Here is an 18,762-nt window from a genome sequence, read left to right as displayed (position 1 = left end):
CACACATTTCCTTGTAGATAGGTTATGAGAATTGGGTGTTCGATCATGGTAACATCTTGTAACTGATGAGTTTGAGTATTCTCATTACCTGTTTGTTGGATCATGCATGAATATTAAAGGAAGAAATAACAGGTTAATCACTTCTGGGAGTTAATTAAAGAAGAAGTTGAGATATGTTTACCCTCAAGGCGGCTCTCTCTCTCTCTCTTTTTTTTAATATTTTTCTTTTTTTTTTTTTCCTTTTTTTTCTTTTCTTCTTTTTTTTATTTTTCGGCTGTCCTTCTTCGCGTCGGTTCGGGTAGATTCTTGGAAAATGTACGCTTGCCCAAAGTCGATCGTCTGTCTTACAAGTGTCAGGCCATCGAAATCCTCCAAATATGGCCAACCATTGTTCTGGCGCAGAATTCTGCGCGAGAACAATGGGGCGATCGACAAGAGAAGCGGATCGACAAAATGGCGGTCAACAAGCGAGGAACTACTTGTTCTTGTTCTCAATTGCTCATTTTATTGATCATTTTATTAGTGGAAATATTTTGTTTCAGAAGAACAGGAAATATTTGCTAAATAAAGGTGAAAAAACGCCACTTCGCAAAATAGTAATTATGTCAAAATTGCTACTTTTGCGAAACGAGTACTATTATGGTTAATAAAAGAAAGGTGACCAGACTCTTGGAAATATTGATCATTTTATTAGTGGACACATTATGTTTCAGACGAAGAAGACATATTTGCTAAATAAAGGCGAAAAAACGCCATTTTGCAAAATCTCGTTTCGTTTCGTTTCGCAAATTAGTACAATTTCGTTTCGTTTCGTTTCGTTTCGTTTCGCAAAATAGTATAAGCCTTCCAAGACTCAACTGCTCCACACTTGGGCATCGCACCCTCGCTCATGCTACGCTTAACTTGCCAATTATGGAACTCTTTGCCCTTACTAATCAGAGCCTGTAGCGGCCTAGCTTTAAGAAACGACTTAAAATGTTTCTTTTTAAGTAAGCTTTCAGTTGTAGTTTTGTGATGTTATAGGCTTTACTGAGTCGCTTTTGAATTATGTACGTAGTTTAAAGCCTTATACAAAATGCTATTATTACAAATCATCACTTTTATTATTATCATATCTTTTTATTTTAACGTAAAATGGAAGAGGCGCATTTCTCAGGACTAATGTAATGGATATGTTATTCTTGAAAGTAGTTACAAGCGCAAAGCAGACACAATATCTTTTGTCTTAGGCGCTGAGGCGAATTTGATGGGCTTTGATGTCAATGTTTGTGTTAATTAAAGAACGCTATTCGAAGCAATTAAAAGGCAAAATCCAGCTCTTGTAGCATGAAATACATGCCAACGATCTTAAAGGGAAATAAAGTTCAGTTTCTAATGAAACACTTTTCTGCAAACTCACTTCAACTTCCTTATTTGCAAAGAATTGGCTAGTGAACAAGTTCTTCTGTGTGATAATCTAGCGGCGTTTTTATCTCGGTTGAAGTACACTATAGAAACTTGGCGGATTGAAAATTTGCGTTCGCCTGCTGAAGTCATAAAAAAGCTGTCCTCTACTCTTTAACTCAGTTACATTTTCAAACGTTAAGTAGCAGAGTACAAGACTGTATACCTTGGTAAACAGTGCCGGATTATAAAAACGGAATCATTGCACGGTAAGCTTACATTAAATGAAGCTCTTCAACTTTAAACACACTACTATTGACTAAACTTTCATTTTCCATTTTCAAGTACTTACACCTATCTTCTGATATAAATAAACTATCGACACGTGGACTATCCTTTGGTGATTCAAGACAAAAAGAAAATAGTGAAATTGGAAACTGATAAAAACCCTCAGGGATTCTCCAAACAGTGTAAGCGGCTCAGAAAGGAGAATCTTCCGTGCTTATGTACTTGCAATCACCTTATGGAGGTTTTCTCAAAACCCGATTGTTAAATCAAAGGGAGTTTGAGCGACGCACCGATTGTGACTTTTGGTTGAAGAACTACGTGACAGTTCATCTGGGAATCACATTTTAATTGTGACAGATTGGAGGAAGCACAAAGAGCAGAAACCTGCTCTGCGGAAAATGTAGCGATTTATGGTCAGGCGTCACTTTCATTTCAAACAATTTAGACACTTTAAAAAGCCTTGAATAAAGGACACGATATTTGTTTGGAAGCGAAACGGAAAATCAAAACAAACACGTTTATTCCAACACGGAAAACTGCAAACTCTCGGTAAACTACAACGACCGTTAAAAAAACCGCCAGTCGATAAGCTAAAGAAAACTTTTAAACTCTTCTCTCAGAAAATTCCACACGTCAAAGTAAAAGGGTCCGCGTGATTTGCTTTTGATATTTTTAACATACGTAATCCTAAAGCACGCGCGCACTAGTCGCGCGCGCAGAAGGACTTCCATGGATTGACTTTGTTGTGTACACGAATGTGGACGCGATTTATAAGGATTGCAATGTTTGGGAGAACACAGTGCTCCCTGGACTTACTTCACTTCACCTGACCTATGATCTTCAAGAATAACTTGCAAGATATCATTGATAGAAGCATCAATATTGCTCAGACTAAGTATTTCAGAAATGAAAATTGGTTTGTGCATTTTTGTTTTCAAGCTTTCCTAGTCAAACTCTAGTTTTAGGGGTTATATATTTTGATTATACCCTTAGCGGAGCAACAAATTTAAAATAATTTTATGTCTCCCTGATAGCATTTTGTTATTTGATAGATACTTTCTCCCATGGAAGAAATTGAGCAAGTTAACAAATGCAAAAAAGGGTTAACAAACAAACGGGGTATAAAAGGGTATAAATGGAAACATATATCATAGAGGAAAGTGTTGAAACACTTGCATTCATGTGAGGGATAATTGTAAACTACAAATAAATTACTACAACAGTTTAGACAAGAATAAAAACAGTTACTGCAAAATTTTATCTATTATTATTATTAGCCAAAAATGGAAGTGAAACTTATCTCAGAGGAATATTTTAAACTGCAAAAACTTTAATACTATCATCACCATAACTCAGATGAAAATGAAAAAAATTCGTGCAAAAAAGGAAGTGGAACTTCATCCATACCTACAGCATAGGCCATTATACCGGCCATCAACAATTTAATCTAGTTCTATTTTATTGTTGCCTAGTTTGATCAATTTTAATTAAAGGTGGCAAAAAGTTAGTCAGATAAAAAGAAATAACCCATGCTTTGTTCAAGTCTGCCGCCATTGCAATAGGAAAAGTAGTACTGAGAATGCGAAAGTTCTTGATTCTCGCAATGGCTCGCTCGACATAGGGATTCGAATGCGTGACTACTAAGACCACAATGCAATGTGCGCCTCCTAGATGATTACGTCATTTTTTTGACCGCGTGGAGAATGGACTCCAAGATACACGCAAGCAAATTACTTGCGAGAGAAATAAGCGATGGCGCGTGCGATGCGATCAGATCCGCGGGCGAGTTGTACACAAACATGGCCGCAAAGAGCGTTCAAAATTGCCAGATACCTCTACTGTTTCCAATGGCAGTGGTTGTTTGAGAAACAAAAATGGGAAGTTTACTTTTTGAAAGCAGGTAGGAAAATGTTTGGATGGCAGGACTCTTGCCGAAAGTGGTAAAATAAGTTATTTAACGAGCTAAAGGAGCATGGTGAAGTCGACACCACATCAGCAAAGTCGCGACGAGTGCACTCGGTAGGCCTTACTTTGTTCCGCGAAAAATTTAAGTGGATACCTCTGAGTGCTGCTTTTAGATAACTCTGCCATTAGCTTCGCGGATTTAACAGACCCATATATGCTGTTTGTGTACCACAGGAATTAACGTAAGGGGTTAGCAGTCGCGGAAGTAGCAATGCAGGAATTCCTAAACGTTTGCCTAAGCTCTAACGGATATTAAAAACTTTCTAGTCTTCCACTTCCCTATTCCTTCTTTGCGTTCACCCATAAGGTTTCATATTACGTTCGCGTGTTTGTTACCAATGCGAACGTGCCACATGATGCCATTTCCTTGTTGTTTCGGTAGCAAAAAACGGATTTTCCAGAAAAGTCTTGTTTAAAGGGTTGTGTTATAGTTACAAAAAATCGAGTCACATTCACTAGGACGCTCTCTTACCTTTATCTTATCTCTCCCCAGGCCGATTCGGACAACGCACACCTACTGTGTACGTGAAAGAAACGTTTTGATCGCTATTTTGACTGATGGGGGTGGTAATCTTGCCCGTTACGAGTTTTTGAACTCAGTGACCTGCTTTTAAAAATACCAGAGAAATCTAATGTTGTAGCGAAGAGAAACAAAACAAAACAAAAAGCAGCAACGAACAACAACAGAAAAATTAAAAGCAATGTTTTGGTCGATATTTAGACTTTATTTAGCCCTGAGGTCAAAAGGTAGACTGCCGTTAATGTGATGACAGTTGGAGTTATAATTGTGAGATGAATAAAATCATTATTGGAAATAGCTGGATTAAAAAATGTTATAGGGCAAGTAACTCAATCCATTGGCCAGAAAAATTGCCTTTTGATTGCTTTGCACAGCAATCTTTAACTTTCACAGCCACTAGCATCAAAGCCCATACAATTCGCTTCAGGACTTCAGACTAAAGTAACAGATTTTGTGTCAGCTCAATGCTTGTAAACGTGTCATGATTGCTTAAGGAAGGTCCTAAATCCAAAAATAACTTGTTCATACTATCTGCCCTCAGAGTTTCAAATTTCCCATTTTACAATAAAATAAAAAGAAATGATGCGAAAATTGAATAATAAACAGCGAAGAATGCTTTCAGAGGACTCTTAAAATGGCCTTCAAGACCGAAGACTCCCGGAAGTCAATGACAACAAACAATGTCACGAAAAGTTGCTCATCAAAAGGTCAGCTGAAACGGATTTATTAGTAACTTGAGGATGGTATTTTTGTCTTCATAGCGCAGGATGAAAATCACCTTCTGCTGAAACTGTTATCAATGTCCGTGAGCTCCACGCCACTGGGACTGTATAAAAGAACCCACCTTAGCATTGATAAGCAGTTTGTGAGCGCTCAAGTGAGAGAAAGACTATTAGACCGACGAGAAGAAATAAAGAACGTCATCAAAGATACACCTTTCCTGCAGTCATGTTGAATGTAAGTATACACGGCTAAGTAGAACTGTTTTGGAGCAGTTGTCAAAAGTAATCTTCTCTCACATTTAATTTACGCTCTACGCTCCAGTCTTCTCAAGTAATTGGAAGCCAAACTAAAACTGACCAATCGCGACTTATTCATAGCGTTTTTTCGCTTAGGTTGCTTGGTTGTGTCGGAAACAGGATAATTAGTATTGTAACGAGTCAAATTATTTGCCGGAAATCGAGTGTCACGATCTGTCCGCTCCGATAAATCAGTTTGTTTATCTTTGTTGGGAAGAACTTTATAGCCAGTCAACTTACTTTTTGATCAAGGTGTGATCATGAGATAAGAAAATCATTGTGAGTAGTTTTTAGTCGGCCAGAGACTTCGCGTAACGTTGTTCTGCCTGCTTTTTTGAGCAATAAATTCTGGAAGAAAACAGTGACAGTGTGGGCTCCTCACTAATTCCACACAGTTGTTTTTACCTGAGTTTTCATTGATTATAAAGCTCTTTGTGAATTTCTCTTTTTTATGTTCTAACTGGCCTTTGGGGTTACTTTGGTTTTACGACACTCCATTGCAAATCGCTACGGGCCATTGCGAATTACGATGTCGCATCGGTCAACTTAAAATCTTTTGTTATCAAATTCAAGATCTTAAGCAATTATTGGATGAGGTTGAGCATGATATCACGAATTATCAAAACCGAGGTCAGATAACACAAACACGAGGTTTATGAATAATCCATGATATCATGCCGAAACCAAATTCAATAAATGATTGACTATACATTATTTTAGACAATCGCAAAAGAAGCCACTTCTTTCTGAGTTTGCAAAAGTTTTATAACGTACACTACACGGACGAGGGGCTTGAAAAATAGGCAGGCTCGACATGATAAATACAATAGTCGCAGTTGATGTTGGATTATCATGTCAACTTCACAGGCTACTGTGTATTGATTGAATACTCACGACCAATCAGATTTTTCATGCTAAGTCTAAATTGTAACAATTGCTAATAGTGTATTGCCAATTTATTTATTTTTTTATAGAAAATAGGGTCAAATTCGCTTCAAGTGGTAGTATTGCTTTTTGCGTTGGTTATCTTGCCAAGGTCTACTTCGGGAAATCCTGTTTGTGATTGCGCGGAAAAAAGTAGCAAAAAGAAGGTAAGAATTTTCGTTTACATTATTCGTTTACAAAACGTCAGTAAGGTATCATTGTCCTTTTCATATGGTAATCCTTCGGGGTAAAGGTTCCGTCAAGTATTCCCGTCCTTTTCGCTCCCCGCGGAACTCCCTCAGGCTAAACACAGTGAGCTGCGACCCTAAAATCCGGTGGAAAACTGAAGTATTTAATAATATATTAAACTGGATTAACGTCCTGATAACTTGCATTTAACGACAGAACTATAATTTATTCTTCAAGGTCGTGGATTACAATGTTCAAATCAGCGAGTCAGGAGAGAAGTACACTGAAAGAATTGAGGTGGATCAAGACAAGAACACGGAATTGTTCCAAGTTCCCGCTCATCCTGGTGTTGATCGTGCCGATATCCTGCATGATTTTAACCAAGTGAGTTTAACACTTTAAGTTTAAACCAATTCTAGCTTAACATTTATCATTACTGTTTAACCAAGGCGGCTCTTTTCAGGCTCTTTTTACACATAAAGTTGAACGTCAATAACGCAATTTGCCGAAACAGACTACTTCTTTCTGTCACGGTATTTTTACAACCGACAGAAAGATACAACTCGTACAAACTCAACTATTTTATTAGCTGACGTAATAATCTTACTACGGAGCGATACCAATACCCATTACAATAACTATCCTCTTACCTTAGAGCTCTCTATAATGCTATAATCTTACTACGGAGCGATACCAATACCCATTACAATAACTATCCTCTTACCTTAGAGCTCTCTATAATGCTATAATCTCAGTGCACTACTACACAACTCACAGTTCTCTTCAAAGATCCTTGTAACTTCTCGTTGTCCACAAAACTTTTCCGAGTGTAGCCATCCACACGGCTGACGATTCCAGTAACAATAAATGGTTCCAACAACTCTCTCTAGGCCGGCTCTGTAATAACACTAGCTCTTCTGGACCCTTCACGACAGCACTAACTCTATTGACACTCCGCAACAACACACTGTTCCACAATACACTGCTGGCTCTGCTCTAAAAGAAAGACTAACTTTACCCGGATCACGACTCCTTATATATGTTTTACAAAATGTTCTAGAATATTCCAAGGATCTGTAACACAACTATTTTAAGTATCATTACATTTCTAACTTGACTGTTATCAGCCCAAGGTCGCACTTGTTTTTCGTCCTGGTGAACCCCTGCGATTGTAATCAAACTGTGTCAAGTGTTCAACACACCGTACTAAAACTTACACGCCCCCCAGTCCCTCCGCCCCCTCCCCTCCCCTCTTCGCTGTCAAAGTAATTAGCCCGTGCATTGGTAGTTAATAAGATATACTTATGCTGAAAGGTAGCCAGTCCTCCAAAATTGAACAAATTATCCCCCTTCAAAAGTAGTTAAAGACAGATATGGTACGCAACGCTATGCTTGCAATTCTCTATCCTTTTTCGAATTAATTTCCATTCTTGCCTTTATCAGCTACGTTTCTTCACCAATTGTCTATCTTTCCATGTTTTACGTTTTATTTTCCACCAAAAAAGTAAAAAGTGCGACATAACATCCTTACAATTAAGATTTAGGTATTTCGTACAATTATTTGGATTTATCTTTGTTTACTTGCGGATTTATCGCTACAGAATTTGACGATGCTGCGATCCCCAGAACAGAATACCTGCTACCTGTTCCCTCTCGCAACGGAGCAGACGACTCCTGAAAAGTTGTTGAGGGATCTTGATAAAGCCAGTGGGGTAAGAACAATTGATACTTTTGAAGAAATTATGTTGAGATTGTTCTATTTTTTGAACAACAGCGTTGCTACTTTGAGAAGTTTTTTTTTTAAGTTATTATATACTTTAACCTCTTTATAACTTGACACAAATTGTAAATGAATATCACATAAATTACTAAATCGAAACAATAAAATAATAAACACCTTGACTACATCAGGTGGTTGTGACAGAGAGCAAGCGGGTTGATAGCACTTGGATTCTTGACGGCCAGCTAACCGACCGGTCCACACTCAGCGAGGAGTTAGCGCATTTTTGTGCGAAATACTCCATATACCATGTAAAAAAGACCCAAGATTCCCTTAGTGCAACAAGAGTCCAAGCAGAAGGTAAGACACCGAAACTGTCAAAATCTAGAGAGGAAATCAAGAAAATTTTATACAATTTGTGTGGCACGAGCTTGATTTTATTCGGACAACTGTAATTCAGTTCCGTACGGGCGAGCCGGAAGTCACGCACGTACACACACACGCACGCCCGCAAGGACACATTGCTCTCTTGCGCGCGTGTTACTTGCATCCTCGCTGAGCGCCTGCAACATAGACTGAGTCCCACATTTAATCAGCAACACCCGTCAATAATAGTTCAGAATGTTCAGTTCTTCCAGAAAGTCTACGTTGTTTTACTATTGTCTCTGACTTTGTAAAGTCAAATTGTAAAGTGCAGAAGCTCGATTTGATGTTCCTTTCTCTATGCTGTTGCAGGAAGCCATACGATCCGAAAGAGGCGGACTAAACACATAAACAAACTGTGTCCCGGAGGTATGGATTTAGATACTGCCTTCGGTACCTGTTCTGGCAAGCCTAAATTTAGGTGCAGAGTTCAAACAAGAACATGTTACAAGTATGTGATCTGCAGTAACGTTGGAGAGGATGGTGAAGACGGTTATATAGACGTACGCCGATACCGTAGGATGCAGTATCTGTCTTCCCAAAGGCAACATTGCCGTGAAGAGCACATCTGGAGATCAATCGTATGTTGTGAATACATTTGTTGAAAATAAAATATCTTCAGCTGTATATTTAAGTAATAAATATTTTCTAAGAATTAGTCTTAGAACGTCTGAAGGTTTAATTGTATGTTTTTCGTCCAGATCAAATGGCTGCGATAGATGACCGACAAAGTTATTTTTCTCTACTAACCAATACCACAGTAGTTAGAGCGATACGTATCTTACACGGTTTTATCAACAAATGTTTTTTGTCTCGTTTTTCTTTTCTTTTTTTTTTTTTTTTGTCGCGTAAGTGACATTTGATTGAAAATAAACCATATAATGCTTTTTAGAAGAATAAAGTAACTGCGTCTATTTCTAATAAATGCAAATTATTTCAAGATGTCGACGACATCTTGTTAGGAACCAGTCATTATTTATCTCCTGGAAGGTGGTGCCAAATTTTTCTTTTTTGTTTAGGGGGGGAAGGAATTTAAGTCTTTCTCTGCGTTTGGTACGAGGTTATGGAACTGTCTAAACCCTGACTTGCGTAAGCTCACGAAAAGAGAATTTAACAGGAAAATTCATAGGTAGCCTTTGATTATACCTGGGGTTGAGGACTATTATGTTGACGCCCATTCACTAATATTGAAATTCAATATTAATGATTATCTAATATTATAACTGTAGTACTTCGCTCACATCCGTATGTCACAATTCTCTCCTCTCTACTTTCCAATCTGCTCTGCCTGTATTTGATTATTATGTCTTGTTTAACGTACTAGTAATTTTATTGTATTTAATTTGTATGACAACTGTACATATCTTTTAGCTTATAGTGTAGTAAACTAATACATAGCTTATAACTGCAGTAATATTGTAGTAGTAATGAAATCTCTATAGCTTACAATGTGTAGTATTTACTTATTTATTATTTTTTTACTAATACCCGCCAAGATTAGCTAATGCTATAGGCAGGCTGTGTAAACTGGCTTTCAATGTTCAATGAAATAATAATAAAAACAGCAGGGGGGTTCACTTACATGGATTTTAGGGGCTACGGAGGAGGAACAGTCGTCGCTAACAGAGCAACAAAGTATAAAGGTGGGGGGCGGACTATAGAAAATTAGGATGGGATAGGATAACTTTATTTATACACGGTTTTTCCATCAGTTGATTTAGCTCATTATCTATACAAGAAACCTATCTATCTAACTGCAATAATAATTTGATAATAACAATTCAAATAAAAGAAATAAGTAGAAAAAATTCTGCTTTTCATGGAGGCCGTGTCTAAAATTTACTTAAAATTAAGATCTTACTTTAAACTGTGGTGATTTAATTTAGATTTGAAATCAGTCAGCGAAGACGCTTGTCTTAGGTCTACAGGTAAGTTGTTCCACAATTGAGCTCTGCTGTACCAAAAACTTCTCTTGAGATAGTCAGTTCGAGGTTGTGGAAGAACTAATTTGTTTTCGGTATTCCTTAAACGATTATTATTATTAAATTTAAATTTATACCGCGCAGTTTCTATAAAAATATTCAACTGCGCCTGATAAGCACTTACACTGTCACGATATATAAATCTTGATCTCAGATAATCAGGTGTCATACCATGTAATTTTTTAGACATTGGGATAGATTTCTTTTCCAATCTTTGATAGTAGAGTCTTCGTCACCCTAGCGCCCGGAACAAATCATCCAAATTACTATCATAGCTCGCAGACATTAGGGTGCGAGCTGCCCGAGTTTGCAGCCTTTGTAGTTTTTCAGAAAGGCCTTTCTTACAGTTTCCCCACACTATGTTGCTATAATCAAAATGTGGTTGACTAAGGCTATTATAAACTTTAATTAAAACATTAAATGGAGTGAGATGCCGAATTCATTTCATCGCACCAATGGCACAAGCTATCTTTTGAGAGATGTTTTCAATATGACACTCCCAATTTATATTTTGATCGACATAAACTCCAAGGGATTTAGCGGAGGTTACTTGTTCGATTGCGTTTTCGTTTATAATAAGAGAGGGACTTTCCGTAAATTGTGATAACTTCTGCCTTGATGCAAAAAGCATGAACAAAGTTTTTATCATATTCAGGGTTAGTTTGTCAGCAGAAAGCCATTCGTACACATTGTTCAGGTCGTGATTAAGGCAAAAATTGATATTCTCAATGTCAGTACTGGCAAGCGTCAGGCTGTTATCATCTGCATACATTGTAGGTTCAGATTATGTCAAACAATGTGGTAAGTCATTAATATATATAAAAAACAAAAGAGGTCCCGAAATTGTTACCTGAGGAACACCACATCTCAGACATTTCCGAGTTGACTTACAAGAATTTAAATGACAAATTTGTGTTCGGTTATCTAAATAAGAAGTAAACCATTGTTGGCTGGTCCAAGAAATCCCACAGTATTGCAGTTTTCGTAACAAAATATCGTGATCTACTGTATCAATGCCTTTTTGAGATCTAAAAAGACTACGGTATTAACAAGACCACGGTCTATATCCACTGCCCAGCTATCTGTAGCTTCGATTAAGTGCTGTGAGCGTGGAATACAAAGACCGAAAACCAGATTGATGGCACGAGAGAAAGTTGTTTTTGGTTAAATAATGATAAAGCTGATCGTAGATTACCGTTCAAAGACTTTGGCCATAACTGGAATTACTGATATTGGTCGATAATTCGTCGGATCAGAGCGCTTCCCAGAATTTTTATACAATGGGGTGACTCTGGCAGATTTCACGACTCATAAGGAAAGATGCCAGTCATTTGGGATTGCCGCCGGCAGTCTGGAAAAGTCCTCCGCACAGTGTTGTAAAGCGAATCAGCACTATAGAAATCGATCAATATTATTACTATTATTATTATTATTATTAATTATTATTATTACATTAAATGTACGAGTAAGAGATTCCGCTAATACATCAGGACATTCCCTTTGAAGTTTCGCAGAAATATTATCCAATCCAGTCGCCTTTGACTTGCAGAGCCTTGATAGTAGTGCAAAAACATGTGTTGGTATTGTTTTTTCAAGAACAAAATTTTTATCAGTTTCAGTAAGAAATTCTTGGAAGGATTTATCAACTTCTGTCACGTCTCTACTAAGGCTTGGTCCAATTTCTTTGAAAAATGAGTTTAAAATTTCTGCTATATCTGTTTGATTGGCAGAATTTACCCCATTATATTCCATCTCATTAATAACAGTTTTATTGGACTTTCGTGAGGTCAGTTCATTGATTGTTTTCCATGTTTTCCTTTGATCCCCACAACAATTGTTGAAGGCATTCTCATAATAAGCTTTTTTTGCGCTATTAATTTCCCAGTTCACTTGATTTTCAACCATTCGAAATTGGTTCCAAATAAATGGATCTTTTGTCTTGCCCCGATGAAACCCAAAAGAAAGGCTATGATAGCTTTTCTTTTGAGTTGGGCTTCATCGGTGCATGCTTTTCACACACATTCAGGAATGATTCTTTCCACTTCTTCTACATATCATTAGGATCATACAATTGCCTTATGTCATCCCAAGGTTGGGCTACGACATCCGTATAGAAATTTGCGCTATTAAAATGTTTAAACTGTCTATATGTTATCAAGTTAACTCCCTTGGAGAGAGTGGGAATTGAGATTTTTCGATATGCATCAACTCAGTAGACTATGGTCACTTATGGCGACATGAGACAACCCCGTATAATACACATTCTCTGGCCGGTTTGTGAAAATCAGATCAATTAATGTACTCGTAGTAGGTGTAATTCGGGTAGGTTCGTTAGTTTGTTGATCCAATCCATAAAAGTCTGTTCTGTTTAGAAGAGCTTCCACATTAACACTGTGTTGATTGCGTGGTCAATTCTGGTTCACCTCAAGTGACTTTATAATCAAAACCAGATTTCAGGCTTCAGGACGTAACAAGTACATTATGCTCGCTTGGCGACTGAATCACGTGCGTTGTCTGGGAAAGGTTTCAGCATGTCACAATGTGCTAATAATAGTTCTATTTTAAGTCTCACTGCTTGTTAATCTAACGTTAAGTCATTCCCTGAAAAACGTTTTCTTAGCGCGAGCTCCAATTCTCTGTTATCCCCTGGTAGTTCATGTTAGCATGGCTCCATTGTGCCAGCGGAACTCGAAAACAAATTCTGCGTGTCGTCTTGTTTCAAATTACGTCATAGAGAGGTCATTTTACAAACCAACTTACTTTTTGATTGGCCCTCATAAACATTCTTCCCTGCTGTGAACGTATACTTTGGCGGATTTTGCCATTGTATGCCACAAACAAGAGTGCCTTATAACCTTTTCTTTACAGCAGTATGCACCACATTTTCAACACAGCCGGTTGACGAAACAGACACCCCCGTACCCTCCCCCTCTGATCAGTGAGCTTGATTTCATCTTGTAAGTTGCTCTGACGAATTTATCACGGAAAAAAGAGGTTGAAGAATCTCGTCCTGTTTAATCGAGTTAAGTGAAAACAGTGTACAACAAGCTCGCATACTAAATAACCGTGAAGAAAGTAGTGTTCATGTTTGGAAACTAGTGACCGATTTTGAAAATGGTTGTCCGCTTCAGTATCGTCCATTATTTAGACACTAGTGCTGGTTTTTAGAAAACGGTTTTTGCCAATTGTGGACCTCAGAGTCCAGCTTTGAGCACTAATGTCTGATTTAGGGCACTAGTCTCCCTTTTTTTTTAGACCATAATGTCTGCTTTTAGACAGTGTAGTGTCTCATTTAGACACAAGAGTCTGATTTTGGATTCTAGTGTCCGATCTTAGTGTCCGAAATCGGACGACAGTGTCTAATATCGGACATCAGTGTCCAGAATTGGACACAAGAGTCCAAAATCATATTCGGCCAGGCCCTGAGTTATCTATTTACCGACAATAACGTCCAAAATCTGACTAAGGTGCCTAAATTCGGACAGTTGTGTCTAAAACTAGACATTTATGTTTAATATCGTGCGTTATTGTGTAAAATCGTACCCTAGTGTCTAAATTAGGACAGTATTGTCACAGTATTGTCGACAGTATTGTCACAGTATTGTCACAGTATTGTCACAGTATTGTCGACAAAGTTACATCATCTCTAAATGCAACAATGAAAGAAGTCCTCATGTAGAGTGTAAAAAATCGACTAACCATCCATCCAAACAAAACTGAGGCAATGATTCTAAAGAAATCTGCCTTTGTTGGTCCTCTTCCTCCCCTTTACTTTGGGACAAGCTTAATTAACCTGGTTGACTCTACCACTTGCCCAGGAGTTAAAATCGACAATAGACTTTCATGGTCTGTGCACATTGATTCAGTGAAGAAGCACTTCACACAAAAAGTTGGAGCACTAAAGAGAATGAAAATTCTTCCTAAACAGTCACTTGATGAAATCTATTTCAATTCTATTATTCCCAGCGTAACATATAGTATTTTAGTATGGGGAAACTGCTCACCCCCTGCAATGAATTCTCTGAACTCTATCCACGCAAGAGCTTCCCGCGTTATAAACAACCTTCAACCGTCGCTGGCTGATGATATCTGTCTCAATAAATCAAATTGGCTACCCTTCTCTTACTTTTACAAAAAGTCCGTTCTTACGTTAATGCACAAAGTGTATTTTGAAACTTCGTGTCAATCTGTGGGAGAACTTTTCTCTAAAAAGACAACTTCTAGGTCAACTCGCTTTCCTAATCAATTTACTATCATTAGGTTTAAATCTGATACTGGAAGAAACACTTTACAGTACACAGGCCCTGTAATCTGGAATTTTTTAAATAGACTAGTTAAAGTGCCTGAAAATTTCAATTCCTATAAGCAGATATTAAAGAAACACACCAGGGACATTGCGGAGTATTCTTTTAGCAAGGAAGCGACGTTGATCACCGCAAAAAAAGATGATTTTACATACTTTTAAGCATTGTATTTTCTGGTATTATGTTAATATTTCAATTAGGCTCTTGTAAATCTCAGTTTTTTGCATGTCTATATATATATATTGTTTTTCTCCCTGTACATAGCTTTTATTCTTTTGTTAATATCTTTTGTGTTTGTCAAATTTTGATTGTGTATAGTAGGTCCACATCAGCCCTTCGGCTGCCAAACAATCCCAACCTACCTATCAAATAAAGTTTACCTTTACCTTACCTTACCCGAATGCCACATTTTTTTATTAACAGGAACTTCTGCATATTCTGTTCCGATGATGGCGAGTTTGTTTTCATCCCTGGTTGTATTTGTTGTCCTAAGTGTTTCATCAGCCAGCCCTGCTAGTGATTAGCGACAGAAGAAGGAATAAGTATGTCCTCGATCTAATTTACCTGTTATATACATAAGTGAATTCTCAGCTGTCCACCTCGTCTGGTCATTCAATAATTTAAAACTGATTTGAAAACTGACAAAGTTGACTAAAGTGTAATTTTTGATCCAAAAAGGTCGTGGATTTTAACATGGATATCATCGAGGGTGGAGTTGGCTACGAACTGAGAAGATCGAAGTGGATCTTGAAAAACAGACAGAATTATTTCAAGTTCCTTCTCATCCTGGTGTCGATCGCAGCGATGTGTTACACGATTTCAAAAGCGTGAGTTATCCTTCTTATTTAACAACGTCTATAACCCTTTACCTTATCTCATTAAAAAAGTAAAGATTTTATAGCGTATTCATTGACAGAGTTAAAGCGCAAACAATTCAAAAGAACTCATATTTAATACAATTCAGATGGCGACGTCTCAGTTAGAGATCAATTTACAAAAGTCTTCTCCTTTTGGAGCCTCCCCCGCACTCGGTTCTTTGAGCGAGGTGTAGTGGTTCGTGAAAATTAATTTTTGTTTCCTACTTCTAATTATTATACACCTATGGTGTTTTCCAAACTTTTTTCACACTCCTCCGCTGCTGTTTTACAGCAAACCAGCAATCATTATTCTTAGTTCTTTAATTTCCTCTTCTTGTTTATCTCTCCAGAATTTGACCATGTCACACTTCCCGGAAAGCAAGATCTGTTACCTGTTTCCTCTCGTAAAACGTCAATCGAGGCCAGAGAAGCTGATTAAAGACCTTAAGAGAGCTCTTAAGGTGTGTAAGAACACGAAATCTCTTTAACTGATAGATAGGTAAATACTTATGAGTGAAAAAAATGTGCCTTTACCAGTTAAGAGCAAAAACTGGCTTGACTGAAGATCTGAGTCATAAGCGCGAGAACTCTTTTCTTTCCAAAATTTCTCCCTTGTTCCTTAGCTTCTCGTACAAAACTTGATAACGCGCAGATGACATTATTTTTCCAGAGATCAATTTATGATACAGGTGTTTGATTTTCCACTTAATACTTTAGAGGGAGATGTCTAAATTTAGGGGCGTCTGGGACGGGCGGAGGGAGTGGAGAATTTTTCGAGGGGAATCACGCGGCTTTCAGGGTTTTTAGGTCAATTTTGCTCCTCGAGTGCCTTTTGAGTTGTGACATGAGAATAGGATCGGAAGCGGTCATTATTTATCCCCAGGGGGTAGAAGTGGGGGCGGCGGAGGATTTTGGTCTCGTTATAGTAGAGTCTACCTGATCCTCCACCCCTACGAGGTTCTGTAGCGTTCTAATGATCCTCCTTCATTAGCAGTCAGTACTCTGAATTCCCCCCTCCGTTTTTAATTCTGTTAAAGACGACTGACCACCCTCTGTTCACTCAGAGAATTATTTAATCCCCCCCCCCCCCCCATTGTCCTCTCAGTCCTCAAGCTCAGTAATAAGTCTCATTTCTTGGATGGTGACCAGCAGGCAACTCCTGAGGCAAGGCGAGGTTGCTCAGTCTATACCAGAGAAGCAGACTGGCCGAGAATCCATGCATTCTGCGCATTGATTTGGACGGGGCAAACTTACAGTTTTGTAGTATAATATCTGCCCCTTTAAGTTCAGTTATCGCTGTCAATTCATTTCATCAGATGGTTATTAAAGAGACAAGGTGCGTGTACAGCAGGTGGGTTTTGGACGAAGAAGTAACTGATCGATCATCGCTCGGTGAAGAGTTGAACGAGTATTGCGCTCAGTACACGATATACCACGTGACTGAGAAACGGGAACAGGTGACCGCTGAACAAACAGGTGAGACATAAACAAGACTTTAACCCTTTAACTCCCATGAGTGACCAAGACAGAATTTCTCCTTACAAATCCATACAATATCAAGCAAACAAGTGATGAGAATAAACAAAAAACATCATTGGGGGGTTATAAGTTGATCTTATACCAAAGTAACCCTAACACGTTGTCAATTGACTGTTACCGGATTAGGGGAGGGGTAGGTAGGTGCGCAGTTGCTCAGTTGCTACTGACATAAAACCATATTTTTTTCTAAGGCGGAACATCGCCAAATAGGGTAAGACGTCAGTCAGGGAGTGGTCTGAATGGTACGAAACTGTGCCGCGGGGGAATGGACTTGAATAGCGCCCTGCAAGTATGTCCCGAGCCCAAAAAGGAATGCAACGAAACGTTCATGTGTTTCGAGAATACCAGGTGCCTGGATAATGAACTCCAGCGTTTCATTTTCCTTGAGGAATGGAATATTAATGGAGATGGATGGAGCTGCTTCAATATTCACGACACCAGAAAAATCATCGAATGCTGCAGTTATGTTTGTGATAATGTTGATAAACCAACCACAGAGACTGTGGAAAATACAGGCTCAGAAGTTTTGCAGGGGCGTCTTTAAATATTCAGCCAGTGACTGTTAAGCAGAAAGGTTTACAAAAATTATTTGAAATTGCTTGTTCTGCTGACATGATATTTAGCCTGAAAAACTAACTCCATGTTCATTCCACTTTTCTAGATGTGCATAGCAAACTAGGCAATGTATATCTGGATTTAAATAATTAAAAGCACCCAATTTCTTCACTGCTTTTCCATCTTTTTTTTCAACCACAGTCTTTCTACCTTTGGATGGCCCGCTCCTTATTGCGTGACATCTCAAAGATGTTAATCATACTCCCAAACCTCCCCTCCTCGCTTGTTCCACTTCCTGCTCTATAAAGGAGGACTTCTCCTGTCTGCATTTTGGGCACTAAAGTCCGATTTTGTACATTAGTATTCCATTTTGGACCAGTGTCCGATTTTAGACTTTAGTGTCTGATTTTAGACATTAGTTTCCTAACACAACGAATATACGAAATTCATATATTTAACACTAACGTCCGATTTTGCCATTAGCGTCCGTTTTTAGACACTAATGGGCGATTTTTGTCCGATCTTAGACACTTGTGATCGATTTCAGACACATTCTAAAGTTCCCACAAGTTCTATTTCCTCTGAAAACAGACCACCCTGGTGAATTTTGAAAAGCTGATGTTTCGCGTGATGCACTTTTTTGGCGAAAATTGACTCACTACACGATTATAGTGACAGCAGAAGCAAAACAAGAATTCTGAACCCAATTATAGCCTTCAGATAATTTGGTTTATAAACTGGTTTGATAACTTATATTAATATCTAGCCAGTTAAAAATATCTCCCACTTCCCTTTCCTTGATTGCTTCTTCCACCTTCATTGATTTCACAGTGTACGTGTTTGTGTGCGCGTGTTGCTCGTTGCTAATACTTCCTAGTTTTTGCTCTCGGGTAACACGAATATTTCAGCCAAAGGTTCCTCCACCATTTTCTACAAAATCAATGAAGATCAATAGTAGCCTTCCTTAAGGTTTTCAATCGATCTCATGCCTCCTCAAATAAGATCGTTGTAACACTGAAACATCTTCAGCTATATTGTAAGTCCAGTCCTCGAATGAGTTTGGGCAGCTACTTGATTCAAAAATAGAGGTAGAA

General features: G+C 38.2%; 1 protein-coding gene and 1 pseudogene across 2 annotated transcripts; both read left to right on the top strand.

Annotated features, from left to right (window-relative positions):
• Nucleotides 1-3,418: 3,418 nt before the first annotated feature.
• LOC111344361 (uncharacterized) lies at nt 3,419-15,255 on the top strand. The gene is made up of 8 exons (XM_022951589.2): nt 3,419-3,571; nt 4,918-5,113; nt 6,150-6,266; nt 6,526-6,672; nt 7,890-8,000; nt 8,200-8,368; nt 8,744-9,012; nt 15,141-15,255. Exons 2-8 carry the CDS (start codon nt 5,105-5,107, stop codon nt 15,165-15,167), a joined length of 849 nt encoding a protein of 282 aa, XP_022807324.1. The 5' UTR covers nt 3,419-3,571; nt 4,918-5,104; the 3' UTR covers nt 15,168-15,255.
• LOC148717139 (uncharacterized) lies at nt 15,167-18,092 on the top strand (annotated as a pseudogene). Its single transcript, XR_015995507.1, has 5 exons — nt 15,167-15,259; nt 15,396-15,544; nt 15,925-16,035; nt 16,891-17,050; nt 17,305-18,092. The product of XR_015995507.1 is annotated as an uncharacterized LOC148717139 (transcript).
• The last annotated feature ends 670 nt before the right edge of the window (nt 18,093-18,762 follow it).

This window comes from Stylophora pistillata, chromosome 14 (assembly GCF_964205215.1).
Source record: "Stylophora pistillata chromosome 14, jaStyPist1.2, whole genome shotgun sequence".
Lineage (NCBI taxonomy): Eukaryota > Metazoa > Cnidaria > Anthozoa > Scleractinia > Pocilloporidae > Stylophora > Stylophora pistillata.
The sequence above is the reverse complement of the archived record's forward strand: the minus strand, read 5'-3'. Positions and strand labels throughout refer to the sequence as shown.

What these genes read in the sequence shown, in the direction of transcription:
- LOC111344361 (XM_022951589.2), top strand. An exon ending in AAAAAAGTAGCAAAAAGAAG is followed by an intron (nt 6,267 to 6,525) that starts GTAAGAATTTTC and finishes TTATTCTTCAAG; the next exon opens with GTCGTGGATTACAATGTTCA. An exon ending in TCCTGCATGATTTTAACCAA is followed by an intron (nt 6,673 to 7,889) that starts GTGAGTTTAACA and finishes TTATCGCTACAG; the next exon opens with AATTTGACGATGCTGCGATC.